We start from the raw sequence: 23,960 nt of genomic DNA on the forward strand, positions 1-23,960 counted from the left end.
GGTAACACTTAGATTATCCCCCACCGATCTATTGTAAATAAAATAGAAAAAGAGCGGTGGAAAGAACGCAAACGACGCAACAATGAGGGCTGTGGTCGAGCAGACGACAGCTACAGCCCACGAGCTCGCCTCAGCCAATGAGCGCTGCCGAAACAGCCGGAGCCAACGTTTATTGGCCGGAGATTCAGAATAAGGCGACGGCAGCGCCGCCACAATTTCCGTGTTTTTTTGCTTCACCCTCGGCGCTTGCCATGGAGGAAGGCCCTTGCAAACATGCGCTCCATGGCGCTTGCAAACATGCTTGCAAATTCGTCCGCTGGACCACATGTGGCTGGACCCACTCCCCCATTCTAGTACACTCTAGCGTATTTTTCTTCCTCCATGACTCTAGCTCTATTTGTGCTTTTATTCGTAGAGTTTCTCACTATATTCTCACTATAATAACTCTATGCGTTTAATAAACAACGGTTCATAACGTACTAAGCCCGTTTCACATGGTGCGACAGAAAGTTGGTAACTTTGAGAATACTGGGACGTGACCATCGTTTCATATTAATTGCGATAATGACCGTTCGTTCGAAAACTATTCGAAACGTATATATTCGATTCGCTCCTGCCACTATTAGATTCGTATTCGGTCTGAAAAATCGCGTACCCCTACTTCAAACCTTTGGCTGGATTAGCGTACAGCAAATAACATATCGTCGCACGAAGCATGTTCGTAACCGAAAGTTGCAGACCGTGATTGCAGCGTTGCAGTGTATTGTAAATAACACGGAAGTAGGAAATAAACGAGGGTAAAGCAATCGGAACGTTGCTAGCGGCATCTGGCAGCAGCGTCCCGCGTTTTGACCGATACGTCACTTTCCCCTCTATAGAGACGTATAGACATCGCCATCGTTTTGAGGTCGTCTTTTTATTGTGCGTATGTGCTAGTTCCAAGTTCTGCGCTGCGTATTGAAGGCACAGATCTCGCCGGGTACAGAAAATGTGTAAGTTATAAGCCCCAAGCCTTGTAGCGAGCACATTCTACAAAATGCTCTGGCTGCCGATCGCGCTTTGCCGGTCGTTGACAGATAGAGCATGCAAAACCTTTCTGCGGTGCGTTTAGCATCGCGCGCTTCACACGCACTTTACCTGTTTTTTCAAAAGGGCAGAGAGTAACTCTTATTTACTGCCTTACATTAAAACGTAAATAAATCCCTCAAAACGCTGGTTTCCATTTATAAGTGTCGCCCAAAGCTGCTATGTAAATTACGTACTTACATAGCGACAACGCCTGAGCAAATCGCAGCCCACAGTGTATGTTTTGCTGTGAGTCTGCGTAATATATCTTGATTTCGGCAGCATAGTGACCGAGCTACCGCGAAAAAACATTTAGTTGGTGGTTGTGAGTTGCTCAGATGGTCGATGTCGAAATTGCAGCGAACTCGGCGGGGTCGGACATGGAACCTGGCAGTGAAGACGAAGGTCCTTGCAACGTCGCCAGTCCGGTGAGCGTCGATGATGGGCCTTTAACCAGCAGATTGTGATGTGCTATGTTCGTACGCGAATTACAACGCATCATACGGTGATGTAGGATCGGGTCAATCAAGGCGTGTAGCCAGAGCCGTAAAACTACGGTTTCCTTTTCTTTGACTTTCCTAACAGCTGTTGAGAGTGCTCCGTTGCGAAAGTTCGATTTCCGTGGTACTCGTTGTTCATGTTGCTCTGAATCAAGAAATCGAAGTCGCGCCAAAACATTTTTTTTTTGTCTGCGTTAACCCCTTACTGCGCGAACTTTAATTTCCTTGTGAAAAATGTAGAGAAGCGTTTGTTTAGGCCAGATAACCAACCTCACTTTTATCAAGAAAAGCTTGGTTGAAAATTTATGAGCAAAAATTGTCGCGTATCATATATGATACACCATGCCGTTACAGGTGTATTGTTTGACCATGAAAAAACACATTTGAATTGCAGAAAACTTGCAAAAATTTCAGAGCCATTGAAAAGCACTTGACACATTACTTTAAGAGATTGAGCGTATTGCTGATAAATGGGATATTTTTTGTGCAAGCGCCAGGGATAGCCAAAGAGCGTGATGGAGCGTGTTTCTCACAACTCCAGCTAGTACAAGTTTCACTAAAATTTGATGATGTCGTCGTTGATTGACTGATACATAAATACTTTCAATAATATCTAGGCCAGATCATTTATGTTACGATTTTATGTTAATTTTTGCTTTGCTTAGTCTTTAGTAGTTTGGTGCAAGCCGAAAAAAAAAAATTCTTCTTCCCAGAGTATTTTGTTGCTTCTAGTGTCATTAGCTCCTGGAACATGGAAGGCCCCACGCTATCTTTATCGTAAACGCTGCTGGAGTTTTCATTTTGTTACTTATTCTGCACCAATAATGGTTCTAAGAAAAAAGGAATAGCTTGTGCACACAAATACTATGCCGCCAGATTAGTTCTTTTCCGAGGAAACATATCTCTACTGTCCTGCACAAAACAACCCATAACTGCATGCTGTATCATGTATGATACACCCAAATGTATCTCTCAATTGAAACATAACAGAGGGTGGCGCGCTGCCAGTACAAATGAAGTGTTTTTGTCACAATATCATCACTCAGTCGATTCCACGGCGACTGCAGAAGTCGCACCTTGCGCTCTTGCCCACGTTCCGGTGTGTGCGCGGTTGAAGCGACTGAACGAGCAGGCTGGCAGGTAAAAAAGTATGCGCGTGTGCAGTACGCACTCTCGAACTTAGGCGCGCAGCCTTAAGAAGTCGCAGCGATGCAGTTTAGTCGCCGCTCACGTGGTCTCTAAAATTCTGCACTCGACTGTACATTCCGAGAGAATATGTAGGATTTTCTTTCTTGTCGATTGTTATGCTAGAAGTTATCCTATACATATCACTTGTGATACGCCATGCGGTACGGGCTTACAATTCGTGGGCCTTCCACATTGTAAATTCTGAGAGTAAAGGTAACTTCTTACGCATATAAATGAAAAAGTAATTTTGTTGGCAAAGAAATTTTATGGGTGTTATAGTGTGTAAACCTGTGAGTTAATTATAAATATAATGCCCCAGTCACATGGGTCATTTTCGATCCTGATTAGACTTAATCACGATTGAACATGACCCGTGTGACTGGACTATTTTCTAGTGCAGTTGTAGTGCTAGGCTTGAGGATGCAGGTTCAATCCTGGCCGCGGTGGCTGCATTTCGATGGGAGCGAAATGCAAAAATGCTCGTGTACTTAGGTTTAGGTGCACATTAGTGGTCAAAGTTAATCCACTGTCTCGCACTATGGCATGCCGCATAATTGACAATATTGTGGTTTTGTCATGTAAAGCCCCAGAATTTTATTTAATTTAGTTCCCTTCTGTGATTACTGGCAAGCAAGCGTGAAACAAGAAAAGTGTGACTGACTTCTAAAATGTGAAGACTACATTACGCGATGTGTTATAGTATTAACTAGCTGTTGCATCAAGACAAGAGTAAAATTATAATAATATCTATGATGAGCAAATAGTTATTACTTTTCCAGGAGTAACGTGCTTATTACGCCTTGAGTACCCTAGATGATAGTCGAGGATAATCTGCTTTTTCTTTTTTTTTTCAATCATTTACTCAGTGACAAACATTCATAAAATCTGCATATTCTACTGAACATGATATGCTGCAAGATTTGAACATTTTGAATAATTGCATGCAGTAGTGCACCAGCGGAGTTCTGTTTCAAAGGTTGCTCCAAGATCAGCACTAACAACCGCTATGTGGGGCTCATCAAGCTCCTTGATTTCGATAGCTTCCATTACGCAAGCTGTGGAAGGAAGCCAATTGCTGCAGACAAGGTTGATCTCAATCGTTGTCGATTGCGATTGAAAATGCACCATGTGACACCCGCACTAACTAAACTAATGACATTAAAATAAAGTCTTTACATGGCTACTGATGGCACATCAAACACATGTGCTGCCATGGAGGCGACTTCTTTCTCGACATAATTTGTTTCTTTTCATTTTTTTTTTCTCTATTTCAGAGAAGTTTGTGGAAAACCTACTTTCTTGTGTTCTGATGAAACCATCCAGTGAAGTCTCTGCATGTAGCTCTGTTTGAAATGATGCTACAGTATTAGACACTCTAGTTTAGCCACAGCAATATCCTGTAAATGGTCCAACTTAACTGTACCAGACATGAGTATGGCTGCACTTGCGTCCACTGTAAAAACAGCGGGCATTCAATCTTTAAATGCTGCATTTTGCGGAATGCCATGTATTTTGTTTCGTGCATACCTGCACCATCAAAAAAGTATACCTGAAAATATACTTGCCAATTAATTTAGATGCACGATGAAAAGACGCACTTCAATTGTCTAAATGTTTGTAGTTCGCTGGATTATATTTTCAAGGTCTGCTAATAGGAAATTTTTGCCTCTTTTTTATTCCTTTACTAGATAGCTGCCGACCCAGCAATTATGTTATAGAGCCTCAATTCCTCAGGTGTGCAACAAATAATTATGTAACCTTTTAATGCGACCAGTTGAAAACACATGCCAAGTACAGTGCGGTTTCAGACACGAAAACGGTGACTATCCGTGCTACCGAAACCTGATGTGGCAGCCTTGTGGTACCAGACACCACTGACGCATACACACACTATGATAGCATTGCCAATAGCTGAATTTATTCAGCGCTCGATGGGTATAGAGGGGAGAGCAGGCTTTCCTGCGTTTCCAAGGGAAACACGGAAATCTAGCAGCTTTTGGTGACGTGGTCATTGTATAGCCTTCAACGACTGCACTGGGCTCATGATTGGTATGGTGTCAAGTGGTTTGTGATATGTGACCATGATCTCCGCTTTTGGTAACGCGAATAGTCTCCTTTTTCACATCCGAAGCTGCACTGCACTTGGTACGCATTTTGAATCAATAAGACCATGCTGTAGTGGTGCTCTTGAGGGATTTAGGCTTCATGCCGTAATTATGGAGTCAACAGTTAAAAAAATAAAGAAATGTAGACAGAAAATTTTCGTGTGAGTACCCCTTTCAAAGGAAAGACTAAGGAAGACTTTTCTTTGCCATGCCATTCTACAATGCATGCCAATCCTCCTCTCACTTCGTTTTGTTTTTGAACTTCAGTCTCCTGTGGCATCACCTGATTCAAACAACAACAGTGAGAGTGGGCAAAGCCCACCAGGCTCTGACAATGAGGATGGAAGTGGTCAGGAGAGTGGCCAAGAAGACAACAACGATGAGGTGACCAGGGACTCCGGTAGTGAAGGGCAGGGGGATGGTGCAGGGAGTGGGTCGGACAATGAAAAGAACAGTGATGCAGAAGTGCGGAGTTCTCCAAGCTCTCCTGCTGCTGAGAATGACAGCGCCACTGGTGACCGGTCAGCAGGAGAAGAAGAAAATGGTGAGCTTTAGTTGGTGCTACAAAGTTGACGAGGACAGCATGTCCTGACCTGTATGCAAGAGTCAATGCTTTCTTTTCTTTTTTATTTCTTCTTTTTGTGGGCTTTGGTTAAATGTGAAGAGCGCAGATGAAGTACGGACAGAATGCACATGTTACATTTAACCATACCTGCACATTGCTGTGCATGACTGTTATAAATGCCTTGGAGCTTTGAGTTTTGGCCCATTGACGTTATAGCTAGACGCAAAGGTTCAGTGCTAGTTTGGTGTGGGAAGCAGTGCATATCATGTTTAGCTGCTCCGTTTGCCTGCTTTATCTGCAAGAACCTAAAGAGATGGCAAAGAGTAAAACAAAGTTAATTTAGTCTGGTGAAGTAGTTTTTTATTGTTTATTCTGCAGGAAAAAGTTTCAGAAAGTACAGAAAATGAAGAGCAAAAACTTCCCTTCTTGAAATTTACATTTTAACTGCAACACTAGTTCATTAGTATGAAATCACAGATTTTTGCATGCTTGGACTGTTTTTGCTTGGAAAGTGTATTTTGAAACTCATTAGGTTGAATGTGAATTTATTAGGATGCAATTTAATTTTGGTTTATTGATTAACTATGTTCTTGTCTTGAATAGGCAATGTTCAGATTCTGTCATGATAACCTGGTAAGGAAGATTAAAGTATGTTTTTCATTCCCCCCCCCCCCCCCCCCTTTTTTTTTGCTTACCAAAAACTGCTCACAGTAAGGTTGATGTTTCTGGTATTCCTGAAGTGCAAATTACCAGGTCCAGCTTAGCTCAGCATTAATCTTTAAGATCTCCTTAAACTGTGTGTGTCGGTAGGCAGAGGAAAACTTTAGAACTCTTCTGTGTTAATTCTAGTATTTCACCTTAATGGGAGAAGTGGAATGTTCACTGCTGGTTTAGAGTATAGGACGTGCAGTACAGGCTGCTGGCATCATTGTCTTGTATGCAGTATGCATGTTGACATTTGGTGAGGCCAACTGCAAGTCATAAAGTATGCCTATTATTTTAGATGAATTGTGTAGCTGGTGTTGTAAAAGTTGGTATTGTTATGGGGAGAATCTATATACAGAGGATATATTTACAAGGGAAGGCGCATAATGCTGCAGCAATGGTAGGGCTAGCGCGTGCCCATCAGATAGCCACACCGTCGTCGTCGTCGTCTCCCTGTAACAGTATTATGTTGCTTTGATCACTGTTCACCATTCGTCTATGAATTTAACTGCTAAGGAGTTGCTGGTGTTGTTAGGAGAAGTATTTGTTCTGCACTAGACATGCATTATCTGGTGGTCATGATTTATGTGCTACTCTCTATTTGTCCTTTTTGGTTCATAGTTCATTATAATTGATCATCATTCATTCTCAACTTCCAGTCTATTTCAGTACAAAACATTGAACTTTAATAACATTAACGTAAATCAGATTTTCTAGATACTTGGATACCTACGTAAGCATGTAGTTTTACGGTTAAACACCTGATTTTTGATGTCCCTAGTATTAAATCACGCAGGGTCGACATGGTTTCACTGACGGCGTTTGTAATGCAGTTTATTGTATTTATTGTAGCCTGCATTTTCAGTGGTATGTTGCAGCATGTGTGTTGCCATGTAGTGTTTTCAAAGAAAGTGTGTTTAAGGGGCCCAGCAAACACCGTACCCTCTGCAGCACAGTTGCTGCTTTGTTTTCACATTCGTCTTGGCATTGGCTTGAGCTTTGGACTGGGCCTGGTACAACATATACAGTGCCTACAGTGCTTAACTAGTCCTATGCAATCCTGTGGGGTCCTCTCTTTCTCTTTACTAATGTACCTGTAGGTGTGTTCACTTTTGCTCAAGAAAGTCTGCCATGTGGCAGCTGTCATCTTTGCTGATGCGCTTGCAGGTGTGTCTTTGTGCAAGTGTTTGTAGAGAAGATTACAGGGAACTAAAACACAGGAAAGTATGGATAGGAACATTTTGAAAGCCCGTTGAAGGAAATTCAGTGTTTCTTGAGAGCACTGTAGATCATTTTTATGATGTTCAGACGTTGCTTGTATGGCAGTAGTGAATTTCCTAATAGTGTGTGTAGAGCTTGGCACGCCTGGTGTTTTATAGACCAATGATTGACATGAAATTTGTTTTTTTTTTTTTTTTTTGCCAAAACAAGAAGATGGCCGGGAAAGCAGGCAGAGCTCAACTTCTGGTGCAGGCGGGGAGCAAGGTACAGCAGAACAGGCACAGTCGGACAGTGGGCAGCAGCAAGATGACGATGAGGCGCCATCATGCCATGACAGCCCGCCTGCAAGCCCAAGCCCTTCAAACACTGGTGCTGAAGAGAGAAGTAGTGCACCATCATCCCCCGTGAGGCAAGGCTCATCAGTGCACTATTTAATTCTTTATTTCTGATACCTGCCTGTAAATGAGGGCATTATTATGGGAAAGAGTTGTTAGGACAGCCACACATCCCCTCTCCCCTAGAAGAGAGAGAAATCAAACAATAGGCAATTGAAGGAAACATTCAAAGCGTTGTCTCTTTTAAACTGTTTCACACCTGAATTGTGTGCAGGTGCAATACAGTTGGAAAACAAGACTTAATGCATGTGTACATCTTATGTTGTATTCCACCTGCCAGTCAGTGTGTCGAAGTGACAATTTAACATTTAACTTATGCCATGTCCAGTTGCTGAAGAACACTTGTCATGCATGCCCATGCAAGTGACAGTCACGCTTCAACATACCCTTGCTGTCACTTGACGAGTAGATCAAGTGGAGGGCAGGGCACTGCGTTGGCTTTTTAAGAGGTTAGCAGCATTAAGTGTGGGAATGAATCTGTTAACGAGGCTCCTGTGAACATGCGAGCCAAATATTAAAGCCACTCATCGGTCTGACAACTTCGCTTGCGCATGAAGGATGTGGAAGAATTTTGCGACAGGAGATTTGTGAGGCGCCGTAATGATGATGTCATTCTATGATTAGTTAGAAAAGTGTTTCAGGGTCCCTTTAAAAATTAAAATCTAATTACTATTATCTAGTTTATTAGGTATTGTGTTGTTGCTGGAGAGAGTAGGACATGAGATCAGCCGAGTTGAGGGCAGCAGTGGAACTATGTTTATTCAGGCTGTACAGATTTAGGATTCATTACATAGGTGATATGAGCTGTCAGTTAAATTGAAAGACGTGGCATGGATGGCAGGAAAAGAGAAAGCGATGCGCATATGTAACATAGAGAAAAAGGAATCTCTTTAATAAGGTCACATGACATAGTTCACCACTACCATGGAGTTGCAACCGCAGACAAAGAACAGCAATTCCTTAGAATTCGGCAGGCCAAGCCAAAGCTTAATAATACCACTCTCTGAAATGGCTATTAGGTATAGTACTTGTGCGTTCTTGCAATGTCAGTATCAGAAGAATGCATGCTCTCAGCCATGAAGTCTACATAATTTCAAACGGGAGAAGTGGAGTGAAGGGCAAGAAAGGTGACAATAAGTTACACATCTTAACTGTTCAGTTAGAATGAAGAAAATATGTTATAAATGTACATAACTGTGTTGCAACAAGTTTTAATTGCTTTTTTAGGTTTGAACGAAGAGAAACACAAATTAATTTTGGTCTGCTGTAACTGCAGTCAGTTTTGACTATGAAAAAGTGATGGCTATATTAGGAATTTTGAGTGAAGACACATATTTTATTTAACTTTCCAAGAAATTATTGCAAAAATGTCTGTACTTTGTGTTACTTATTGTCAGTTATTGCAAAACCTTGAGTAATATCGTTAGCTAACAACTGCAAAGCTACCGATAGCGCTATCAGTAGTAAACATCAGTAAACTATCATAATATTTGATACTATCGATAGACTCTGTTTTGAAACTACTGTAATACTATCAATAGTCAATAACAAAACTGTTGATGCTATCGATAGTAAGTTGACTGATAGCATACTTGTCAACTCTCCAGAATTTTTAAGTTTATGGATTAGGACTCACTCTAGGATTTTATGAAAGTTGCATCAAGATTTACTAAAAGTAAACACTGTTTGCTATAAGGTTTGCAAGGTGTTGAAAGATTATGTGGCAAAAAATTGCAAAAATGCTTGGAAAAAAAAAAAAAAGATTGTGATGGGGGGCCTGGGCCACTCACTTGTGGGGGTGCAAGATGCCATATACCAGAGTGGCGCATTTATCAAGCTAGTTTATTCAGACGAGTTCCTAGAGCAGGCAAAATTAGCACCTGCAAAATCGCTGAAAAAGTCACAAAAGCAGAGCAGCTTGTCATTCTCTGTTATTCCAAGTTTGCTGCTGGTTGCGTGTTGCATCTAAAGGTAAATTATTGTTAACAATGTGCATATGTATCATGTATCCCACAAACAAAAGGTATGCGCTCAGGGCAAATTATGAACAAGGTGTGCTATTGCCCCCTCCCTCCGCCAGTGTTGTGATCATGCAATTACACATTTTTAAGTTGGCAGGTATGCAATAATTTTGCATAACTTCTCTGTATACATTAGCATACCCAACTCGTTCTTGCCTGTTCAATCCACTAGTGGAGGGGGCGGGGAGGGGGAGGGGGGAATAAAAAAAAAACCAAAAAACATTAGGTTGCTGGTAAATTGAACCCACTGCTTACGCGATGTAAGCAAGCACTGAATATGCAGAACATTGCTACACATAGCCACAATACTGAAGGCTCTACCATGTTTGGTGAGACGCTTGATGTATGCCACATTCTATCGGCAATGGTGAAGTAGTATTTTTCTTCCTCATAATGCCTGCAGCGAATAATTACCACAGACTGTACAATAAAGAAAGATTGAAATGCTTTGTAATTATGAGGACCTGTCAGAAAATGCAAAAGGGGATCATCCTACCACCTTGACTTTCTTTCAATGTGGTTGGTGACACCTTGAAATAAAATGGCGTTACTTTAACACACTGATTCCCAGTTAACCGTAATTTGTGTCTGAAGGGAACAAGCAATCATGTTGAAGCTTTTCTCAGAGCCACATTGTGGTTGTGCAGGTTGGATTGCTGCTACTTTAGTTTTTCTTTTTGCATTTGTTACTGCAAACTTGTGTTGATGAAAGGGGAAAATTGTCCTCCACCCAGATTGTAGCAAGAAGCCACAAAGGAAACCCATACGACTTTCTCAGAAATCTGAGTAAATGAGAATTCTTCTCTTTCATGAACCTTCCTCGACCTTGTGGGCTTTCACAGAACTGATTTGCCATAAGCATTGTCTCTGGGCTTTGAGTTGTCAATTAATTGATTCTCGAGCTGTGATCTGCCAGCCTCTTGGTTAGCTCAGATGGTAGAGGGATTACCCTTGGAAAGGCATTGGTCCCGAATTCGATTTTCGGACCAAGATAAATTTTTCTTCAACTGTGAAGATTTTCCAAGAAAACTGTATGGGTTTCCTTTAGGCTTCTTGCTACATTATGTGTGGATGACAGTTTTTTCCTTTGATGAATCTTCCTCCACCTTGCAGGCTTCCACAGAACTAATTTCCAAACTTGCGTTAAATATGCAGGAGGAATTCTGATGATGAGAAAGACTCGGACCGGGAGGATGCAAAAGAGGCGGGATCGGACAAGGAGGAAGATGAGGAGGACAAGGAAGACTCCGACAAGGAGGAGGACAAAGATGATAGTGACAATGAGTAAGTGCATTGGGATAATATGGTGCTTATTGTGGTTAGTTGAAGTGCATTTTAGTTTGCAATCTGTAAAACTAGAGAACCACATGCTGTTGGCATTCACTTGCAACTTATCCCCATTTTGCCTGAAAATTTTTTGGCTGAAGAAAAGACATTTGGATTTTGTATACTGTGGTGAAGCATAATTACTGCACATGTCATAACTTGTGTTTGTCACAAGAAATTGCGCATTCATTTTGAGTTATTGATAATAACATTATTTAGAGCAACAGGGAATAGGCTGGCAGCATTCAGGATGTAAAAATGAGCCACAGCACTGATCTAACTTGTGTATGGCTGTTGCCATCTACCTAGAGAATTTCTGTTTTGTTATTGTTTACGACATCATAATATAGTCTCTGACTGATTTTTCGGAGCTGCTCGATTATTCAGACTTCCTCACAGCATTGCCACACTCTCCATAAAATGAATGGATAACATTGACAAAGTTTGCACGCCGTATAGTGTCTCGCTCTATTGGTCAGACATGATGCAAGCATGCAAGGTTGCAAAGATGGTGGTCATGAACGAAGTGGGTGGCATCCAGGATGCCACCCGCACCCTCCCTTTTGTTTGTGAGCTGTCTTTTTGGGTTGGGCTTTACAAGTTCCATGCGGCCAGTATTGGCTTAGGCAGTGTTTGGCACCGTGACCGTTTCAAAGATTTGCTGCTGGCCGGTGGGGTTATGCCAGCAAGCTGTCGCAGGAAGATTGGCATGAATATGTTTGTACGAGTGGCTCATTGGTGACTGGTTAGACTGATGACCTTACTAGCAGTGGCCTTTGACTCTTGTGTGGGCAACCAGCTGGAAACTACCACATGCATGCCTGCCAAGTTCGTTTGTGTGCTTATTGGATGGAAAACAGTAAGCTTGCTTGTAGCTCTAAGCTGAATTTGTGCAAAACCACTTAAACTGTCCGCATTACGCTGTCAAGGGTGCATACGACGTCTGTACAGAGCAGCATTGCATTGACATGTGATGCACATGTGAAGAGCGAACTTGAGATGTGTCCATGGCATTGACCTGTCTTAAAATTTCAAGTGAATATTGTTTCACTGAAGCACAACGCTCAGCAAAAGTCTGTAATAAAATTTTCTTGCTGTTCGCATTATAAAAAATGATAAAATCTAATTTTTCCTGAAACCTGTTTCTTCGTACACTTTTGCAGTCCTGTCAATGTTAGAAAAGTCACTTTGCAACGTATCCCATTTTTCTAAACAGCATGGAAACGGTTTAAGTATGGTGGTGCCTGTGCACCGTTTTGCAGGTCAAATGTTGGAGAACTGATTGCCAACATCTTTGGTGACAGTGATGATGAATCTGAATTTGAGGTGAGTTGGTTACTTTTTGTTTGGCTTTTGCTTCTGCCATTTGCTTTCAAACCATTTTTCTTTTCTTCACTGTCAACACAGACTTGATTAGCATCCGCAAGCAACATTTCTTTCCCGCCTTCTCCCATACTGTAGTTGAGGGGCTGCATCACATTTATGTCACGAGTCCCCCCCCCCCTCTTTTGTTTTTCTTCTCTTCCTTTTCTTGCTATGTGGTGGGGTTACGTGTTCTGCACTGGATGATTTACCGAAGTCACACACCATAATTGATGATGTTGCAGGCAATGTGTGTTACGTACAGCCATTTGTGTGTGCGACTTATTTTCTGGCTAGAAGTGGGGCTCCCTCAAGAGGAAAGGCGCGTGGGCTTCTGTTTGAAATTTCAACCATTTTTGCACCATGCTTGCCTGTTTTCAATGCCCAAACCTGGTGAGAAGCCCTCTAAAGACCAGCTGTCTTGTAAGTGGAGAATCTTTGAATTTGATGTGCGCATTCTTAAGGAAACAGTGCTTGCTATGCTGTGAAATGCCCAGGACATTAATGAACTTTTTCTATGTAGTTGCACTGTAACGACAAGCCTGATATGAATTAAGCAGAGTTTGTGTGACCATGTTTGTTTCTTTTGAACCTGTGCTCAGGGATTTGGAAAAGAAGACCTCGTTAGCACAAAAAAGAAGGACAAAGCAAAGAAAGCAAGGAAGGGTATGCTTTTATTGTTATTGTACCATGTATTGTAGATTTTGACAGTGTATGAGCATTGTGGATAGCAGCACCTTTTTATGAAAGAAGAAAGCACAATGGCTTTTTTTTTTTTTTTTTTGCATGCACTACATGTGTGGAACTGATTGCTACAACTTCGGCATTGCTTGTTACTTGTTAAGTTAATTACCTGAGAGTGGAGAGATGTTGACAAGCAGTTGACTTCCATTAATTTGACCCTGACGGGACCGATGAAATTGATTGAGTTATTTGTCTGGTCAAATTAAACACGATTAAAAAAACACACACACACACACATTGCTGATTTTTTTGGCAGTATTTGCCCTATTCTAACATGCCCCCGAATCAGACGCGTGCCCACTTTCTGTGTGTCCGAAATAGAAACCTAAGCAGAAATGGCATTGCAGCTCCTAAACAAAGTAGAAATTTAATGCGCACCTGACCTTTTTAGCAAGAAAAATGAGAGAGCATCTTTAATATGTGCTGCATAATGTTGGCCAGTTTTCTAAAGTCAGCTTCGCCGCAATACGTCTGTGTGATTCGATAAAGCATACAAGCACTGCGAAGGCAGTTTTGGTTTCGTGTCCGATTGCACCGCTCAGGCAATTTTCGGCCCAATTTCCTGGGGGAAAAAAAAAAAGGCACGCATTAGAATCAATACCGTAATCAGACATTGTGAGTGATGGCTATTGCTTGAAAATCCTCCTAGGGCAGGCTAAAAATGGCATTTTCGACGGGAGATGATGTGTGATGCACTGTCCCCTAAGCTCCGCCGAGGCAGACGCTGCCATTAAAGGTGTCACTATTGGGGTCACATTAGGGGTTAGGCTCATGCGTGCAGACTGGTCAAGTTCGAATTATCCGGCAAAGGCTAATTTTAGGATCGAAATAATGAACGTTTGGGCCCATAGAAATGCATGGATGCCGGCCAGGAACTTTGGCCTGGATCGAATTAACTGGAGTCTAATTAAAAGAAGTCTACTGCATCTGCGTAGAAGTCTGTAAAATGTTTATCCATCTAAGTGTCTGGTGTTCAATATCAGTAAAATATGGATTACTCAGCAGTATTGTCCTGGTGCATAAAATTGATGCAGCTCGTTGTTGCATACTTATGGCACTTGGTACCTGAAACCAAAGATCACGTTGTGATATTGCGGGGTATTAGAACACAAAGCTTCTTGGCTCTTAAGCTTTAGGCAGAGGCCAGTAGCTGTTGACTTTCATTCTTTCATGGTATTCATGGGGGCTGCGAATTTAGCAAATCATTCATTATTTACGTCAAATCAGCTTTTGTTAAGCGTAACTTTTCTATCATAAAAGCATTAGCTGCTATCTAAGTGTAAAAGGGAATAGAGGAATTGTTTCACTCTGCATGCACTGACCTGTATGTTACAAGATGTATTGCTTTGGAGGTTCCAGTCCACAAATCAGGTAACACACACTCTCCTAATAATTACCAGCCCATCTCATTAACAAGCATACCATGCAAGTTAGTAGAACACATCATATAGTATTCCAACTTAGCAGAGTTCCTAGAAACTAATTCATTTTTAACACTGCTCAGCATGGATTTCGAAAACATTTCTCTTGTGAAACAACTTTTAGCTTTTACTAATGAACTGTTTACAAATGCTGATCTTGGAATTGATAGTGACTGTATATTTTTAGACTTCACTAAGCCTTTGATACTGTCTCACACGACTTACTCCTCTTAAAAATAGCTGAACTTAACATTAATGAAGAAGTATTCTACTGGATTAAGAGTTTCCTTTCTAATAGGACCCAGTATGTATTTGCAAATAACTTCTCTTCAAGTCCTACCCCTGTAACTTCAAGCGTTCCCCAAGGTTCAGTTCTTGGACCACTCCTGTTTCTAACCTATATTGACGACCTTCCTAACTGCCTCAGCTTTTCTTCGATTAAAATGTTTTCTGGTGACTGTATTCTCTATCATAAAGTTACTGACTCGTCTGACATTCGCGTACTTCAACACAACCTTAATAATGTGTCACAGTGGTGTTTCTAAATGGTGCATGACAGTAAAGACCAAAAAATGTAAAGTCATATATGTGACTCGTTGTTTTAACACCATTCTTGCGTGCAACTATATCCTTAACGGCTATCCCTTGTCACCCGTCACTTGCTACAAGTACCTTGGAGTTCAAATTGCTACCAATCTATCATGGTGCGTCCACGTGGACTACATTTCTAACCCCCGTATTCAGAAATGCATCTTAACTTGAAGCGCATGCTTCACTTGATATAACTGACGCCTGGCATTACCTTGCCCAGGACACTCATTGCGTTCCTTCGGCGTGTTCACGACAGGCGTCATTTAGATCAAGTCAAGCATACGCTTCCAGTTAAGATCCAGTTATGAATTTGGGGTTAACAACTCCAATCGCACACTTGGCTATCTGCATCGGAATTTTCACTCTGCACCATCTTCTCTTAACTCTTTCCATACCGCGCCCATTGGGCATCGTTAGCCCACTATCGATGGTATGAAATGCCACTTTCGCGACCTTCCGCGCCGCTCACGGACACACTGCGCTATCGGATGTGAAGGAGAACTATATTTAGTTTTCTAAGCAGTTTGCTTTTTTCACGCGAGGCGGTGATTTTTGAACGAGCTCAGAAGTTTCCCGATCGTCGAAGCAGAACACAAAAATGTCTGGCTCCGGAAGCAGCGTGTGTGCTTCGGGCGATAGCAGATAATGCGATTCTGCTGCCTCTGCGGCTGATCTTATCGATGCATCGAGCAGCAGCGAGTCAGAGCATGCTGACTTTTCTTCGGACTTTGAGTCTGAAAGCGACGACGATTCAAACTAGCTCGGAACATCGGCGGCCGCAGCTCGGCTCACCCAACTGAAGTGCTTGCAGTGAAATCTTTGTAGCGGAATACCTGTTCAATGACAAAAAATTTTTTATTTTTTTTGAGATAGTGCCTATTAGACGGCAATACATTTTCTATGTCTCATAATTTTCGTTACGTTTTTTTCTTAGTAGATACAAACTTTGTTCAATTTTATCCCACAATCTTGAATTTGGCAGTTTATATCTTTTTTATGACATACATCTCGTAAACAAAACTTTTATGCGTGAAAAGTGCATTCATTCTGCTTTTTGGTTATGTATTACATAAAATATTTAGTGCAGTAGTTCCTTCAGAAAAGAAAATCTGACGTAACCTACAAAAAACACCTATTTTCCCTATGGTAGGAAAAGAGTTAAACTGTATTTTTATAGCACACTTGTTAGACTGAAACTGGAATACACGTCTGCTATTTGGGACCCGTCAGCTCACTGTTATTAACACAAAATATTCAGAATAGAGCCGCTTGTTTCATTCTTTCTAATTATTCACATCATGCCGGCGTCATGTTGATAATAAGTTTAAACCTTCCAGATCTTTCAGTATGTCGTAAGTATTCCCGTCTTTGCCTTTCCATAAAGTTTACCATTATAACACTGTTTTGAAAGAAGCTATCTTTTCTCCACCACTCTACGCTTCATCCAGGTTAGATCACAAGTATAAAGTAAATGTTCCTGCCTCCCGTACAAATATGTTTAGACATTCTTTCATTCCAAGGACAAGCTCCAACTGGAATTGCCTTCCTGCCACCATGGCTCTTATCCCAGATTCTGACAAATTCAAATCTGCTGTTTACAGTGCTTTTTCTTGAACAGATTGTATATGTATTTTTTTTCTCTCCCATTCCTCTCTGTAACGTCATCTGGCCTTGAGAGTATTTGAAATAAATAAATAAATAAATAAATAAATAAATAAATAAATAAATAAATAATAGAAAAAGGCTAAGATATATTAACTTTGACGGCAAATTTTTTATTTAAAGCTTACTCTTACATAAATTGCCAAGAATCTGAAAATTTCGAAAAAATAAAGCATAACACCCATAATTCTATGAACTCAATCTTAGTACATTTAATGGGACAAAATTGATATCTGCTCTGCATTATACCAGTAATTTGCGCGTAAAACCTTTTTGGAACTCGTGTAAACAGTCTAATGATTTAAGGTAGGATGTACACTAATGCATCATATTTGGCCACTTTAGGTGATGTAGCAGATACAGTTTACATATTTGTAATAACTATTTTTAATGCAGAATTACCTATTTTTATCTTAACAATTTTTGGCAATGTCTGTTAGAAATTTTAAGCTCTAAATCAAGATTACGCTTCCAGCTGTCAGTAGGATTTAGATTTCTCTCCTAAAGGGCCCCAAACCACCTATGGTATATTGAGCACATTTCAAAGATATATATTGCGTACGGAAAGCAAGGCGATCATCTTTGGCATACATGGCGGTGCTACGCATTGTCACAAATTAAAACGACAATCCTGTGTTCCTCTTCGACATTTCCGCTCTGTCCTTCACATGTCATGATGCCAGCAGGACAAGAGCATCGACGTGACAAGATCCAGCTGTGTGTTTTCAGAAATTGGGGCTCTCCCTCATTGTGCTCCACTGATCCTTTTGTGAAGCTTTCATTTAGTTGTCGGCATTGCGCAAACGGTGGTCAGAGGCGACAATGGAGGATCCGCTTCTTCTGGCACGTTTGCTTCGCCTAATATGTCATCGAGTAGACGGTGTTCCATTTGCACTCCTGGCAAACCACGAGACTGCAAGTGAACATTCGGAAAGTGAAATAGTACTTGTTAACCAACGTGAGCCGTAGCTTTGCGGCACCGCACAAAGTTTATGAGAAGGACGTGGCAAGGATTGGAGAGCACCTGTGGAGATGGTAGTGAACGTGAGTGAGAAACTGCAGCAGCCTCATAGTCGCTCATCAAATGCTATCACGGCACCATCAAAAAAAGTTCTTGTGGCTGTTTGCTCATTGTGGACTGGTACACTGCTGCCACTATAGCATCAAATTTTTTATCTCGGAGAGGTTTATGGGCTCTTTAAATGCAACAAATTCCATCAACGTCGGTTCAGCAGTTATTTCTGGGTTTCACTTGTATTTGAATGGGAGCGGTTGTCCTGTAGCTTAATGTTTCCTCTTGAGCGCTGACATTTGGATACAAGGAACCACCAGGCAGCGCCTTAAAAAAAAAAAAAAACCTTTCCATGTTTCTTTTGGAGTGCAGTGCTGTCTGACAGCGAAGAGGAGGATGACCATGAAGACAAGCAGGAAGAGAAGGTGGCTGACTCTGATGAGGATGAGGAGGAGAAAGACATGGAGGTGTCAGTTGAGCCAGAGGACCACGAGGCAGACGAAAGTGAGCAGCCAGCGCCGGTTGCAGTTAGCCAAGCTGTGCCAGATGTGTCTAGCTCTGATGATGAACTTGAGCCTGACAGCCGTCGGTCTCGGTGCGTAGTACTTCTGTTCCCATTCTTCAGTCTTCTAGCTCTGGCATGTGTATTTACTGTGTATCTGAGTGTTTGTAGAGGTTTATTGATTCCAGTTAAATAGCACTGCAGGGAATAATATGCTGAAAAAGTCATCGTCGGCATGTTAAAAAAATATTCAAGGAAATCATGAATCTTTACATCATCAGCAGGAACATTGCATTGGGTAATGTTTCTTAGAAGGAATAACACAGTTGCCTCATCAATATGAAGACATTATCTTAATAAAATATTATCTTCTTTGTATGTTACAGCAGCCTTTGATGGACTGAAAATTATAGCAGACAGAAAGCTTCTACTGTTGCTAATTTAGGGTAATCCACTTTGTGCAGTGAGTTTCTAACGGCCCTGTGCTTATAGCAATTCATAAAAAAAAAAAAAAAAAGTTGCGAGGCACTGCTTTTCTTTGTACACTGATTTGTTGATGATAGGTGTTGGTTGAGGGATCCTAAATAATTGCTGCATACTTCAACACTGGAAGGCATACTGTGTAAAATGATGCTTCGGTACATAATTTACAAACACGTGGTTGCTTCTTTTGTTCTTTTTCCTCAATTGTTTACAGTTACATGTGACAAATTCTGGCACATTGCTGGTCTTTGGTCATCTGTTATCTTTTTTCTGATGGTCGGTGGTGACAAAGGTGCATGAAACCACCGAAATATTGAGGGAATTGCTGGAGCTGTGATTACACTGTGTAATAGATTGGCTGTGTCATTTCATTAGTCTCGAATTATACATCTATATACAGCCATACTTAATACAGCAAACACGAATATAATGAATTATCTGATATAAAAAAAACAAATCTGTCTTTTTTCCTGGATATTAGCATGTAATGAATGTATGCTTGTATCGATATGGGTTATAGCAAAGGTATTTTTGTGTGGGATGGGACTTTACATGTCGAGGGTTGACTGTATATTTTGTCTATCTTATGTGCACCTGTCTTAGCCAGTCTAAAATACATCTTGTGACTGTTTGTGTTGTTGCCTTTTTGTTATTTCAGAAATTCCGATTTCATGTCAGACTTCGATATTATGATGGCCAAGAAGAAAGAAGAAAACTCCAAGCGGAGAAAACGGAAAGATGTTGACATCATTAGTGACACTGATGACATCATAGTTGAAATAATTAAAGAAATGAAGGCTGCAGCAGAGGTTAGTGTGTGCCATCTATTCTTGTCGCATAGTAATGGGACTGCAAAACACAATTCTTACTGGCTTTGTAACATCTGCCAGTGTTTCAATATCTTGGTTGGTTAATTAGGCAGGAAGTTGATTAGAGTATATAATATGCTACTACTGTCATTATGCCTATCAATTAACATTTCTCAGATTTGTTCATAACTGAGGAAGCGGTACTAATTTAGAGACAATTGATGAGGTTGTTTAGGGACTTCATTTTGTTCGCAGAAGCTAGAAAGCTTGAAACCAGTATGTTTGTCTCTCAGCTTCTGCTATGCAGTCACTGAATTATGTTAAAGACAAGAAAAGGCTTTGTCAAGCCTTGAATGTCCCAGTAATATTTGTTTACTGTCAGACTACTTTTTGGTAGACTAGATGTCATTACGTCATTACGTCATTTTCAAAGTAAACCCGTTAGGACTGTAACAGAACCTGTGCATATGAATGTGTTGTACCACATGTATATCACTTGTACCACCTTGATATAATGAACTTCAGCATTATGAAATTGTTGATATAAAGAAGTATTTTACTTCTTGTCCATAGAACACCATGTATTCAAATAAATCTTGATATAACGAAGTGTGTTTATACACAATTTCAATATAAAGAAATTTCACTGCTGCCGTGAAGAAATACCGAGACAATAAATAGAAACTTCCGCGGATGCAGATAGTCAAATGGTTGAATTACAAGCGGCTGCTTGCGAATGAACCTCTTAAATCACGGGCCGCTGCACGACCAAGAGCGACCGCAGGAGTGGAGCAGCTTCATGTTCCGTATAAAATCTAAGTGTGATAAGATCCTTGCGCTCCTTGCACTATATGCTCTGGGTGCGAGTGAATGCGCGCGATGGTGAGCCGAGAGGGATAGTGGCTAGTGGGGGACAAAGGGCAGTGGAGCAAGCTCGGGGTAACTTAATCGAGCGTGCGCGAGGGGGGGGGCAGGTTGGTGCACGTCTCCTTTTCTCTAGTTCTGTTTTCTATCATGGCCGTGGCTGTGCATGACCGTCAGCGCGGCTGAGCGCATACACAACCCTCGTGCCCTGTTTTAGAAGTTATCTGCCGCATATGCCAAGAGTTGGTGTGATATCATGTGCGCTGTCTTCCAGTGCGTTTAGTACTGAAGGTTGTGTAATCGTGAGTATTGGAGACATGTTGAAGCGAGAGGCAGACGAAGCATTCGCTTCCTGCTGCCAGCACTTTTCATGATAGCGTTGTCTCACAGCGGGCTACACTATCAGCCACGGGGGCAGAGTGGACACAAAAGTGTAGCTGGCTTCGCTTCGTACTGCTATGTGAAGATATTGTCGACACGGCATGAAACCATATCTTTAATTGCCGATTCACAAATTCAACAGAATGAATTTTTTTCTCGTTTAATTTGCTTTTTCTGATTGCCCTATAATTTGGAAAATTTTGCTGCCCCTTATGCGTAAGAAAAATTCATCGGCTACTGTACTTATTTGTATAAAAGATTGAATTTCAATATAACAAGATTTCGATATAACGAAGCAACTTGCCGATTTTACTGATTTCATTTTATTGAGGTTTAGCTATATTAGGGTCACTTGAAGAAGCATGTTAGATTTAGCCTAGTTGTCTTCAAAGGCTGTGGACACACAATGTGTGTATCCATGTGTCTGTGTATTTTCAGTACCATGCTGGCATGGCTCATACATTCTTTTGGGGCCAGCAGTTGTATTTAGAATGTGTCTGCATAAATATGTTCTAGATGACTTGTTACTGAGGCTACGTATGCTTTCCGTGTTTAAAGGTTTACTGTAAGTGGAATCGGTGCAAAAGCTTCCCTCAGGGAAACAAGATTGCTCCAGCACACACACAAAAAAATTGTTTTATAAATCCAATCCACAAATGGCTCTAATGTAGAAGCATGGTTAAATTAAACAGTGTGGATTGATTTCATTAAGCCATGTTGCATTGAGGTATGGGGGAGGTGTTAAATACCGAGAGCTTTACCTGTCAGTGTTGGCTGGGTTGAAGATTTTCCCTGATGTGTCCCCATTCTTTATGGCATGACCATAGCTTATGACAAAGCCTTGGATATTCATCTGGCTGATGCTCCTGTGGGCTTAGTGTCTGGCTTTAATGGCACACGTAATAATCGTGGATCATTACTTCATAATAAATTTGTGCATACTTGCACATAACGAATTACATGTCATTAATAACTTGTAATCAACTACATTTACTGGTAGTCTTGTAATTGATCAATTACTTTATTTATTAAGAACACTCACTGTAATTTAATTATTTTTTTCAATAACCACTTACAAGTTTATTTATTTATCTACCCTCAGGGCCGAAGCATTACAGAGGGGAGTGGGTAGACAATAAACATAAACATAGTGCACAATAATATTACAAAGCATCATAAGGACTTGGTAACTTCTAATTACACAATGTTAGCTAAGGCAGATTTAATCGGGTGTTATTATAAATGGAAGCAATGTCAGAAGGAAGGTGATTCCATCTTGTGAAGTTCGAGGTAAAAAAGAGTAAAGAAAGGTTTTAGGTATGACATGGCTCGATACCAACCTTAAAGCGATGGTCAACATGATCAGATATATAATGTGGCTGAAGAATGAATTCATGATGGAGGGTCAGGGTGATAGTAAAGCCTATGTAAAAAGTTCAAGCGAAAATTTTTTCGGCGGGATGCTAACGATGGAGGAGAGATATCCGATTTCATAGAAGTTATGCTGGCAGTGCGGTTATAACAGGAACAGATGAAGCGAGTAGAGCATCCTGTGCCATTTCTAGCGACGCAACCAAATTGTTAGTGCTTGGATCCCAGACTGCGGGGGCTTATTCTAATTGAGATCAAATGAGTGTTTTATATAACAAGAGCTTTAAAGATGAAGGAGCTGCTGAAAAGTTACGGCATAAGTAACCTAACATGCAATTAGCATTGTTAATTATCTTCCCAATATGCAAAGAACAACTTAGATTAGATGTGATATGAATGTAACCAAATATTTTATCGACGAGAACAGGCGATGAAGCTTTGAGCATTTGAATTTGGCAGGAACTACAGTAGAATGCTCGCAGTTGTGCCTTGCAGCAGCCTCGCAAATGCGCATGTTCAGACAGGCAGACCCGGGCACTCAGAATTTGTTTCCTCATCTTAACTTTTCACCAGATGTTGGCCAACAGATTGAACTGACACTCCTATGGCTCGACGGCCACTTTGGACGTTGATGCCAGGAAATAACATATGGACAATTTTCCGAGCTTTTCATTGGCTCTACCGAAAGCCTCTCGATGGTCAGACTCGACAAGGAAAGCATTCGTTTGTTAGCTCATTTGTTCATTTGTTTGGGCTATTTGGTTCCATTGACAATCATAATCAACTAGTTTCTGCACAATGTTCTAAGTCTTTATTTTTTTCCCTACACCATTTCACAATGGAATAAGCTTCCACATAATATTGAAGGTTGCCAGTTCGATGTGGAGCTTTGTTTTTTGCTAAATGCTATTGTTTAATGAGTGTATTTTTATACTCTTTTTTTTTTCTCTTCTCATAACTATACAACTTGTACTATGCTATTTGTAACTTAACTATGCGATTCTGTAAGCGCATGGATTTTTATTTAATATGCCGTAATATCCCCCCTGCAGTAATGCTTTCACGGCACTGCAGGTTCTTGAAATAAGTAAGTAAATAAATAAATAAATAACCTTGTCTGCCTGCGGTGTCTTGGCATGCAGGAAGACAAGGAGCTGAACCAGGCTAAGCGTGCAGCGACCAAAAAGCTGAAGCTGCTGCCGGTGGTGGTGCCCCAGCTGAAGAAGCTGGACCTGAAAGGTGCCTTCTTGGACCAGGGTGTTCTGCACGTCATGGCCGAGTGGCTGGCCCCACTCCCTGACAAGAGCCTGCCCCACCTTCAGATCCGCGAACACATGCTGCGCCTTCTTGGAGAGTTCCCGCCTCTGGACCAGGGGTTCCTCAAGTCAAGTGGCATTGGCCGTGCAGTCATGTACCTCTACAAACACCCCAAGGAGAGCAAGGAGAACCGCGAGAGAGCAGGCAGGCTCATCAATGAGTGGGCCCGGCCCATTTTCAACCTCAACACCAACTACTCATCCATCTCCAAGGAGGAACGCGAACAGAAGGACTTCGAGCGCATGCCCCAGAAACGCAAGATCAGGTGTACATGGCAAATCGGCAAAATAATGGATACATATGTCAGCAGACTAGGAGTATACTTACTCGCCAATATTTTTGCAGGCTAT

The 23,960-nt window shown here is 41.3% G+C and overlaps 1 protein-coding gene across 2 annotated transcripts in view; it reads left to right on the forward strand.

Moving 5' to 3' along the window:
• The first annotated feature begins 853 nt into the window (after positions 1 to 853).
• Positions 854 to 23,960, forward strand: part of LOC119442773 (protein IWS1 homolog) — a 29,242-nt gene continuing 6,135 nt past the window's right edge. The window contains exons 1-10 of one of the 2 annotated variants that reach the window (XM_037707791.2): positions 854 to 992; positions 1,426 to 1,493; positions 5,126 to 5,402; positions 7,560 to 7,758; positions 10,921 to 11,049; positions 12,354 to 12,417; positions 13,056 to 13,119; positions 18,256 to 18,478; positions 19,527 to 19,677; positions 23,436 to 23,875. In XM_037707791.2, coding sequence (XP_037563719.1) covers positions 989 to 992; positions 1,426 to 1,493; positions 5,126 to 5,402; positions 7,560 to 7,758; positions 10,921 to 11,049; positions 12,354 to 12,417; positions 13,056 to 13,119; positions 18,256 to 18,478; positions 19,527 to 19,677; positions 23,436 to 23,875 — 1,619 coding nt within the window. In that variant the 5' untranslated portion in view covers positions 854 to 988. The remainder of the gene's footprint in view (positions 993 to 1,425; positions 1,494 to 5,125; positions 5,403 to 7,559; positions 7,759 to 10,920; positions 11,050 to 12,353; positions 12,418 to 13,055; positions 13,120 to 18,255; positions 18,479 to 19,526; positions 19,678 to 23,435; positions 23,876 to 23,960) is intronic. The other variant, XM_049662383.1, reaches the window with a different exon arrangement.

Source organism: Dermacentor silvarum, chromosome 2 (assembly GCF_013339745.2).
Source record: "Dermacentor silvarum isolate Dsil-2018 chromosome 2, BIME_Dsil_1.4, whole genome shotgun sequence".
NCBI lineage: Eukaryota > Metazoa > Arthropoda > Arachnida > Ixodida > Ixodidae > Dermacentor > Dermacentor silvarum.